The sequence below is a fragment of the Lynx canadensis genome, chromosome B4 (assembly GCF_007474595.2).
Source record: "Lynx canadensis isolate LIC74 chromosome B4, mLynCan4.pri.v2, whole genome shotgun sequence".
NCBI classification, from domain to species: Eukaryota; Metazoa; Chordata; class Mammalia; order Carnivora; family Felidae; genus Lynx; species Lynx canadensis.
Genome location: NC_044309.1, coordinates 79,745,556 through 79,756,059, shown reverse-complemented (window position 1 = coordinate 79,756,059; position 10,504 = coordinate 79,745,556). Strand labels below are relative to the sequence as shown.

Below are 10,504 nucleotides of genomic sequence, written 5' to 3'. Positions count from 1 at the left end.
AGCCCGGGCGGCACTCAATCCAGGGAGCCATTTGTCCCACCGCCCACCCCGCGGGAAACGGCGGAGACTTTATGGCCACTCTGTTTGTATTATCTGCATAAGTCTTTCCCCACCAGTTTGATCGAAACTGTTCGCTTTTACGAGGACCCAACGAAAATTCCCCGTCATATTTATCAGCCGGGGATAAAAATTTAGTATGGGAACTGATATTTCCTCATTTATGGGGCGATGAAATTAAAGACCAAAGCAATTGAGAATTATATGGCTTTGGGGGGGTTCCTTCCCCCCCTCTTTCACATCTCCTTTATTTTCCCGCCCGGTGTGCCTGTCCCTGGAGTTTGGCGTCCCAGTCTCCTGCCCTTGCCCCCTGTTTGGGGGTCTGCTGGGCCCTCTCCTTCACACCCAGGTACCGCTTGGCCAACCTTAGCTTTTCCTAGTTTTTCTCTCGGTGTCCGTAGCTGGGGGCCTCCCGGAGCCTCTGCCCCGGCCACACTGGGATCTGGCTGGGGTGGTGGAGGGTTGCCAAGAGCTTCGCAGGGGAAGAATGGGAGCCCAGCCTGGGAGGGGACGAGGAAGGGGGTGGGGGTGAAGAGGACAAACTCCAGATTACCTCTCAAAAACAGCAAGCCCCAAGACTTAACCTGGGGAACTAACGGGAGAGGAGCGGAGTCACTCCGCCTCCTCCGGACCGGCTCTCCCTACCAGCCCGACACCCACCCCAAACTCACTCCTTACCTCAGCCATGGGAGGGGTTGGAGTCGCTTCAGAATTCTTGCCATTATTAATGGAAATTATCCCCCCCCCGGGAGAAGGAGCCTCCCGCCTCGGCTCTCACCTCCTCACAAGAACGAATAGTGTTTAAAGTTGAAATAATTAAAAGTATGATAAACACGGCCCATTAATGAAAAAAGAAATCAAATTCATCAGCCTAAGTGGGACCCCCGGTGGGACAAACGTTTGCCTCTAATTACGCAGGATAAACGCAAACCCGGAGCTGTTAAACGAGACCCCGAGCGGACGCAGACTTGAATAACTTGTTGGGTTTTTGCAGACTTTGGGATTCTGCCCCAGTGGAGGCGAAAGAAAGGAAAGTGTGAGGGTGAGGATGGGGGCGAGGGGGGCATTTGAGCGGGTCCAAGGAGGTACAGTCGGATGTGGGTCCCAGCCCTGCCCCCTTGGGCTCCGTCTTTTCCGAGGCCACGAGCAAAGGCCGTTTCCGTCCTATTGTCCGGGCCTGGCGTTCAAAGGCACTCGGGCTGCCACGGCCAAGCCGCTGCCGGCACCCACCGGCCCTACCCCGCAGAGCCAAGACCCTCAGGCCTGCGCCCCTGGGGAACTGGATTGGGGTCCAGAGAAGTCTGCGCTGCTGCATTCACCCTGTTAAACCATTTTCCCAACTTTCCGGGAGGGCTGAGAGACCTGTGCCTATGTCTGACGCCGGGGCTCCCCTTCTTGCCTCAATTTGGGGATGTGAAAATCCAAGGGCTGCCGGCCAGACCAGTGCTCAGGCTGTGCCTACTTGTCGACCAATCCCACCCACCCGGACAACCCTGGCATTGTGTGCGCCTCTTCCCGGTAGGACAGCAGACCCTGGAAGGGCAGCAGGGGTGGGGGGCTGGGCCTGTGGGACTGGGAGTAAGAGAGCGGACAAGGGTGCTCCTTGCTAGCTCCTTGCATATTCCAGGAACATCGGTGGTTCCAGAGGGCAGGCTGAGGGCTGGGGCACTAGGGGTCCCCATGTGAAAACAGAAGAAGGAAAATGTAGTGCTCAACGAACAGAAAGGGACCGCGACTGTTTTCCGGGCTCTAGCCCTCCAAGTGCCCCCCAGAAACACCCCGATTTTTCCAAGAAAAAATTAGAGTTTCCCAAAGAGGTTCAGGAAACCATCTGGGAAATTCCAAAGGTGAAGTGAAAAAAGGAAGAGTGTCTCTCCCTTTGGGGTAAAATAATAAAATAAAATAATAATGAAGTTTGTGTGTTGAAATCTCTTCAAGTGAAATGGAAAACAAAATCACACCAGTGGTGAAAGTTGCAGGAGGTTTTCCTCTTGTTTTGGAGGCCCAGACAAATCATTTTCATCCCAAAACTTGAAGGAAAAATTTCCTTTTGACTTCACTGACACAAGGCTCTGGCCAGGCTGAGCTGGGAGCAGGGAAATCCTGGGCAAACTGAAGAATGCTCAGAAGCCCAGGAAGGCGATTTTCAAACAGGTATGAGAGAGACATGGGAGACCCAGGACACTTGGAGGGACCTCTAGTCCACTCCGGATCTCGCAGCCACCCTGGCAACCCGGCCGTCAGAGTTCCTCTCACATCTGGACGTTGTACACATTTGCACCCAGATGCTATGGAATTTACCCGTTCACGTACTTGTCGAAATTGCGCTTAGTTGTGTGCACACAGCCACAAACAGTCACCTTTACCTAAAAAACACGCTCCCTGCACTCCCCATATCCTGAAGTCTGATAATCTAAGCCAGCACAACTGCATTCTTGCCCTGCCGAAGCCGGCCAGTAATTTTGCTTTGCCTCTTGAATCGAAACCAGACAGAAAAGACTTTGGAAAGAAGCTTGGAGAGAAGGAGACAGATGGGAGTGTGTCTTTGTCAGGGGGAGCCTTGCCCCCCCACTTTAGCGATTTGCTCCCAAGTTGCCCCAGTAGATTGGGTTTCCAGCGGGAAGTCAGGGCTGTGGTCGGGCCGGCTTGCTCCGGAGAAAAACCCCATTCCTCCCTTACCGACTAAATTCCTTTTCGGAGATCCGTTTTCCATCTTTTTTTCCCCTTCCTTCCTTCCTTCCTTCCTTCCTTCCTTCCTTCCTTTTTGTTCATCCTTCTTTCCCTTTATTTGGTTCTTTCTCTTTCTCTTTTTCTTTCCTTCTTTTCCCCCTGCAATTTATTTTTTCCTTCATTTTTTCTGATCTCTCCTCTTTCTTAATTCATCGTTTTCTTCATGTCCTTCTTCCCTTTTTCTTCCTTTATTACACAATTTGTTCTTTGCTCTTTTCTTTCCTCCTCAATGTTTTCCTTCCCCCCCTGACTTTCTCCATACCCTCCCCCCCCTGCCAACCTTTCTTGTTTTTCTCTGTTGTGCAGGGTTCAGGGAGGGGAAGGCGCCAGGCTCGGTCGCATCTCTCCCCAGCCTCACTGCTCAGGCTTGGAGTTGACCTTCTCCTGCCTTCAGCCTTAATAACTCGGCTCCTTACAAGGCGAAGTGTATGGCTGCCAGCGGCCGGCGGCCAGGCCTCAGCAGTCGCCATTAGAGGAAAAGAAAAGCGGGCGCTGGGGCCCGTTCCTACTGACTCCGATGGCTCCCTGAAGGGCCCGGTTCGAGGGCTCAGGTGTCTTCAATTCCATCACCGCAAAAGAGGTTCGTCCACCAGGTCTGTCTTTGGAGAAGTCGCTCCACCTTTGTCCTGATCTCCAGAGCTGAACAGTAAAATAGCCTTGACTTGAGCCCAACTGGCATCCCCAAGGCTGGGGAAATGAAGGAGTGGGGTTCTGTCAGTCCCAGACGAGTGGGGGGGGGCACAGATCCAAGGGGTCACTGGTGGGCTTAGCAGCCCAAAGCCATGTTCCCACATGAGCACCTTTGTTCTCTGAGCTTCCGGACTGCAGCCTGCTGGCCCTCCTTCTCCTTCAGTCTTGCAACCACTCAAGCCCTGGAACCTCTGGGCAGGAATTTCTTGGCGTTTTGAATCCTGTCTTTCTTCAAAACCCAGTGTGGACCTTGCAAGAAACAGGGAGGCAAAACTATGTGTGTAGACTCTCCCAAATCAGCGGTCTGAGTCAAGGTTATGGGTCTCTACTTTGTGCAGTGGGTTGAGGGAGTGTTTGGGGCTGTGTGTGTGGGGGGGGGGGAATGATGTCTGCAAGAGAACAAGAGGGTGTGATGGAGAATGTCTGGGCCTGCTGACATTGTCCAAACTTTGGGGGTCTGTGAGGGTATGTCTCAAGAGCTGAGTGGCGGGGACTCTTGCAGGCCCACAGCCTCTGTTAGCCGGTAGCCCCCAAAGCTGGGTTCAAGGTGGGCCTCAGGAAGAAGCGGACTCCAACCTTTAAGCCTTGTTTTGCCTGAGGCAGAGCGAGGCAGCTTCAGACACCACTGCCTCCCCCACCTGGGCCCCAGAACCTCTCTCCCCACAACCTCCCAAAGATCCTGAAATTTCATTCCATGGCGAAACCAAAACTTGAAGTTTTTTAAAAAGGGAGGAGGAATCTTGTAAAACTTTTATGCCAAACAAAGTTATAAAAACTTCCCGGGCGTTGCCTTTTCCAAAGGTTTATATGAATAATAAAGAGTGTAGTCGCGTGCACAGGGTTCTGGCGGGCTCGGAGCAGGGAGGGTTCAGCAAACAGCATTATCCCGCCCTGGGGCACCAGGAAACCCCTGGGACTGCCCCCTTGAGGGAATATTGGCCCAGAAACGAATTACCCTACAGATTCCTGAGAGGGGCGGGGAGAGGGAAGGGGTGGCGCCCTTGACTTCCTTGAAGTTCAAAGTTCTTCTTTGCTCTGGTGAGAAAATCCCTCTCTGCCCTCAGTCCACTCGAGAAAAAAGCCCCAAGTAGTTTTTCTCCCTCTGGTGGAGAAGTGGCTCTAGGTATGCCCATGTCGGTTTACCTTTCAGACACCTGGTCTGCATCTTTCTTGCTTCCCCAAAGCAGAACTGCCCGTCCTCTCCATCCGGGACACCTAGAACGTGTGGGCTTTCTCTCAGGGGTGCTTGGTGGGGTTGTGTGAGCTGTCTTTCAAGGGGCCCTGGCATCCCAATTCCTCAGCAACCCAGGGGTCTGAGGGACAAAGAAACCCCAGCGCAAGGCTGGCCCCAACCTATTTCTCCCTGCAAATTCCCAAAGTTCCCCCTGCACCCCTAAAGCCCGTAGCGAGAGGGGGAGGGGCCCAGAGTGCTCTCTCTCAGCCCACACCACTTAATACCCTTGTAAACTCCCACGTGCGCTATAAACTTGGATTTTTACAACCAACATTCCTCCTTAGCTCCGAGAAACTTTGAACTCGGCCTCGGGTTTATTTACTGGGGGGTGGGGGGGGGTGGGGAGCTGGGAGCTGAGAAAAGCTGGAAGAGAAGAGGGGGAAAATGCGGGGCAAGAGGGTAATGGCGTGGGGGTCTGGGGTGTGTTGGGGGAGCCAAGACCATCCGCTGTGGGTTTGTTTACTATTTAGAGCGGAAGCATTTTCTAACACAGGCCAGACTGGGTCGTTAAGGGCGAAATGAAACTGGGTTTAGAGGCGCGGGGGGGTGCTTTATGGCGGCGTCTAGACGAAGATCTTTTGTTCCCGGCCAGCGCCTCGGCTGGAGGGGATTACCCAGAGAGGCTGAGCCCAGAATGCCCCTGACCGGCGAGGGGGGTTGGACGTCCCAGGGGCCAGAAGGTGGGTTTGTTTGGGGGACAGAGACCCCTTTTTTCTCTTTTTAGAGGGTCGCCAAGGACTGGCAGGTTCCTGGGCCCGGGTCACAGAAGCCTTTGTTTTTCTTTTGCTGTGAACCCCCACCCCCACCCCCAGCCTTCCGAAATCCCTTCTGGGGCCAGGGATCTTTCCTGGGATGCATCTTGCAGGGAAAGTGGTAGTTGTAGGTTTTAAATCTTCTTCTCCAAAATCACTATCCATTCAGAGATGAATATTTTGCCTTATAAACAGGTTTGCTCTATAGAGTTATCTCCATCTTATTTTATAGGCAACATGGCCAGCAGGCCAACAGTATTCCTTCATACGACTAGGGGATAAATATCATGGCTAGAGGGGTCTTGCGCATACACATACATACACACACAGAGGACCCTCAGTTGCATTATTGCTGACGCTCATAAACACTGCCAGTGGTTACACACCACAGAGGACACAAGCCCTTAATGTGCATGTGGTCAGGTTTACTCCATCCTACAGCAAAAAGTATACATATAATATCCCTTCTCATGTGCACCCATAGGTACACTGACTTAAAATATTTGTGTGTGGGCACATGAGGGAATTGTGGGGCTGCCTATATACCTTAGCTTGCAAATTCCATCTGAAGACTCACATGTACACATTACAGATTCAGATACTTAAGCTGCATGGATCCCTGTCATCAAAAACAACGACGGAGCCTGGATGTGATTGTCCACCCTCAAGGTGTTTTGCCTTTCATTCCACAGAGGTGTACTGACCAAAACATTTTCTTTGACTTATATAAGAACAGTTTCCAAAGAGACAAAAAAGATGAGAAGAATTAGTTCCAAATCTTTGCCCCTAAATAACGAATTTGGAGCAGAGACTGACAGAGTGCCCCCACTGAAAGCACTTGAAAGGAATGTGGTTATCTTTATACCCCCCCCAAAAAAGCAGCAAATATAGATGGGTGTGGTGAATCTCCCCATGGGTCACCTCCTTATCCGGTACCCCACCTCATGCCAACCCTTTACAAAACAAATCTCTGGGGCTTTCTACTCTGGGAGACCCAATGTATAAACATCAGGGTGGCCCCAATCTAGCATCTAGTTGTGTCTGGAGGACGGACCCTGGCCATTTGTGCCTGAGGGGAGGGGGGCCCCCGGCCCTACCTTTCCACCCTCAGGGGCCAGTCTTGGTGAAGAAAGGGAGGGGGCTGGTTTCTCCTCCTCTCCCCTCCCTCCTTCAAAACTGTATATAAAAATTCCAATACAGTCTTCTCATGGAGAAAAAAAAAAAATGAAAGCCCTACCCTCAACCCTGCACATTTAACTGCGACAGACGGAGACATCTGGCGGGAGGGCGGTGGAGCCAAGAAAATTCCTATAAATTTAAATTCGATGATGGTTACAATTAACTCCACAACAAACGTGTACTTAAACAGAAAGCGTTGCTGGGAGTTTGGACGCGGCTCGGGCTGCACGTGAGAAAGGAGAGCTTTAAGAGTAGCACCGGAATGTCCTCAGCTTGAGAGCAGGAGGAAGCTACCGCCAGGCTCTGCCCCAACCAGCGGAGTGAGGGTGCAGGCTCACCAGCTCCGGCCTACCTCAACTTCACCAGCCTGTCCTCACCAGCTGGGCTCTCCCCGCCTTCCTCCTCCTCCGCCTTGGGAGCACTGAGGATTTTAAGAGGAGAGGGGCTAATAAAAGGGTCAAATAAAATCATAATATTGAACAGAATGAAATATCTTTATTTGCCACCAAAAAAAAAAATTCACAGCAATCCCTCTGGGACGGGAGTAGGGTGGGGATTGCACACGTACACGCGCACTCACGCACATGGAGAGAGATAGATGATTGGAATCTCATTCCAGGCGAGTCCTCCCCCCCCCCACCCCGTCCCCTCTGGGTAGAAAGCAACGCTTGTGAAATTTATTTACAAAAATTCAGGCCCCAGCATGGGGGAGGCGCCCAATCCCACCTCCCTACGGCTTCCTCCACCCCAGTCTTTTTTTTTTTTCCTTAAAAAAAAAAAAAGGGGAAGTAACAACTGCATAGACTATATAGCTATAAATCCATGGAGTGGGGCACGTTTGGAAATAGGTTAGGAAACCTCAATGCACCAGTTAAGAAATTTCAAAAAAGGACTCTACACGTTCACGGGGAGAACAACTAGGCTCAGGCGGGGCCTGGGCGCAGACGGAGGTAGGACAAGGACTTTGCACACCTAACACCAGGTCGAAGGTACAGAAATTTCACAGCAAGGCAGGATCACATTTAGCTGCCCCCTAGCAGTGGGGCTAGGTGGGATAGGGGCGGGGAGCCCGAGATGTCTCCCCTCGCAGACACGGTGTCTTAGCAGATCTTTTCACTTGGGCAAGGGAAGGCTTTTGGTTCAAGGATTGTTCTCTCAGGCGCCCACGACTCTCGCCCCTCCCCCACCCAAACCAAGCAGCAAGACATCGTCGCGAGGTGTGTTTTCTTTTAAATAAAGAGTCTTGGCCTCGGCGCCAGCTATGTCCACTCGCCTTGGGTCGGACACTTCCCTTCCACCCTCTTTCCAGGCTCGGTCCCTGTCCCACAGCGAGAGTCAGACGGAAGGTGAAGGAGGTTCCAGAAAGAAGTGAGGGCGACGGCAGTGGGGGCCAGCCCTGGCCACAGTCCAGTTTTCCACCCGCGGAAAGAAGGCGAGTTAGAAAATAAAAAATAAAAATAAAATAAAATAATTTCCCCCTTTTCCCCCCCTCCCCCAAAAGGGCCCGGTCTGCGGTTACAGCAGAGGGTTTCCCGAGAAATACTGCAGCCGGTCTCTGCTTAGTTTTTTTTCTTTCATCCTTCTGTTCTGAAACCAAATTTTCACTTGTCGGTCCGTCAGGTTCAGCATCCGGGACAGCTGCAGCCGCTTCTCTTTGTTGATATACACGTTGAAGAAAAACTCTCGCTCGAGTTCCCGGATCTGGAATTTCGAATAAGGGCAGCGCTTCTTGCGGGTGCGGGGGGCGTCTGGAGGGGAGGGGAGGGGGCAAGTGCGAGGAGAGGGGAGAGAGACACGTGAGACCCGGGCGACCCCAGCCCGCTGAGCGCTCAGCGGCCCTTCTCCCAGCCCACCGCCAGGCAGCCCTCCCGCCGGGCCGGCCTGCTCTCCTCGCCCCGGCCGCGGTGCTGGGGCAAGCCCCGGACCCCCTGCCAGGTCCGGCTCGTCCGATCCCGGCCACCGCAGGGTCGGCGCCCCTCCCCTCGGGCGAGAGCCTTGGCTGACGGAGTCTGGGGGAGAAGGAAGCCACCGGGCCAAGTGCGTCCCGGGGCGGGGGGGGGGGCGCCTGCCCAGCCGCTGTCCTCTGCCCCTTCCTGCGCTGCCCTCCTAGTGGCTCTGAGAACCCACTACCCTCCCCCCCCCCCAAATCTAGGGGGACCGCGGAGAACAGGCGCGAAGAAGTGAGATCGGGCGGGAGCAGTGGGGAGGAGGGGAGGAAGCGAGCGAGCAGGCACCAAAGCCACCCGAGAGCCGCTTCCGGGGGCCCTGGCGCCCCAGGACGCCCGGCGGGGCCGCGCCTGCCCAGCTACCGGGCTAGGCCGGCGCTGAGGCCGAGGACCGCAGTGAAACACGGAGACCCAGGCCTGGAGCCTAGGGAGCCCCCTGAGCCGCCTCTCCCCACCCCCTGTCGCCAGGCTCCCCGGCTGGCTGGCTGGGGTTCTGCTCAAGGACCCGCGAACACATAGTTTGAACATTTCAAAAATAGTTTTTAAAAGAAGCAGAGCAGTCCCGGCTGGCCTCTCCGGTCTCAGGTTCTGCTCCATTGCCTCTCCCCCACCACTCCCCCTCTCTGAGTTTCTCCCTGTCTTTCCCTCGCCCTCCCCTTTCTCCCCCTCCACCCCTCCCCTCCGTCCCACCCCCCGGCAGCCCGGCTCCCCATCCTTCCTTAAATGCTCTTCTAAGTTCACGATCAAAGTTAATATCGCTCGCGATGGTGGCGCTTTTAAAAATTTCACAGACCGAGGGAGATAACGGGGAGGGGGGTTCACCCGGCTTTTCCAAAGAGCCCTTTTCCCTCCCTCCCCACCCCTTCTCCATCGTAAAAAGTCGAGTCGTTGGGAGAGAGGGCTTTGTAGGTTATAATAAAATCCTTTGAATGCTTATAAAACTCCACATAAAATCGGACTGACCCAAAACACGAGGCCGTCCCCGCTCCCCTCGCCTCCCCCCTGCTCTCGCCCTCCCTCTCCCGCTCCCTCCCGCGCTGCCCGCCTGTATCCCGGCCGCTGCTACCTACTGGGGGCGGCTCCCTTGGCCGGCTCCTTGGCCGCCGAGTGGGCTGAACCGGACGAGCTGGGATTCGTGTTTTCCTCCTCGGCCTCGGCCTCGGCCCCCGCCTCAGCCCGGGACGCCAGTCCCGAGGCCGGGGGCGCCTCAGGCTCCCCCTTGGCCTCGCCCTTGCCCGGGCAGGGGGGCTCGGCCGGCGCGTCGCCGCCGCCGCAGTAGGCGTTGTCGAAGAAACGGTCGAAGGCTTGAGGCAGGACGCTGTTCTTGTTGACTGAGGAGTAGAAGCCGGCGGGGGCTGCGTGCGGGGCGCTGGGGTGGTGGTGGCCGCCGTAGGAGCCTTCGTTTTTCATGAGGATCTCGGTGACCGTGGAAGGAGGCAGGCACTCCCGGTGCATGAGCTCGTCGGCCGCCGCATAGCAGGAGGAGTAGCTGTTCCGGTGGTGCCACTTGCCGGATGGCTCCAGGCCGTAGGAGACCTCCCGGACCGGGGGCACTTGGGCTGAGTAGGGGTAGGAGATCTGTCGAGAGGGGGCCTGGGGCAGGAAGGAGGAGACCGTGGAGAACTCGGGCACGTAGTAAGTGCAACTGGGCAGATAGAGGTTGGAGGCGCAGCTCCCTCGCTCGCCGAAATCAGCGCCCCTCTCCTTGCGCGACGGCGAGCAGAAGTTGCCCAGGTTGACCGAGTTAAACATCGTTCTCTTCTCCTGCCGGCTCCAGATGGAGGTTTTGGACCCGATCTAGCGAGGGGGGAAAATTTGGGAAGGCGAGATGACGCGTTATCCGTCTTAGTCTCTCTCCCCGAGCACGTGATCCAAAGTAGATATTGTCATATATCAGTTCGGAGCACTTCGCAGAC

General features: G+C 54.8%; 1 protein-coding gene across 1 annotated transcript; it reads right to left on the bottom strand.

Moving 5' to 3' along the window:
• Positions 1 to 8,157: 8,157 nt before the first annotated feature.
• On the bottom strand, positions 8,158 to 10,340 carry HOXC11 (homeobox C11). Its single transcript, XM_030323319.1, has 2 exons — positions 9,659 to 10,340; positions 8,158 to 8,390 (listed from the first exon to the last, which is right to left on the bottom strand). The coding sequence occupies exons 1-2, from the start codon at positions 10,338 to 10,340 to the stop codon at positions 8,158 to 8,160; spliced, it is 915 nt and encodes a 304-aa protein (XP_030179179.1).
• Positions 10,341 to 10,504: the final 164 nt, after the last annotated feature.

Bases quoted from the DNA above. Each gene is read 5' to 3' on its own strand.
- HOXC11 (XM_030323319.1), bottom strand. From the start codon at position 10,340: ATGTTTAACTCGGTCAACCTGGGCAACTTCTGCTCGCCGTCGCGCAAG. The intron at 8,391-9,658 runs GTAGGTAGCAGC...CCTCCCCTCCAG, and splicing joins GGCCAAGGGAGCCGCCCCCA to ACGCCCCCCGCACCCGCAAG.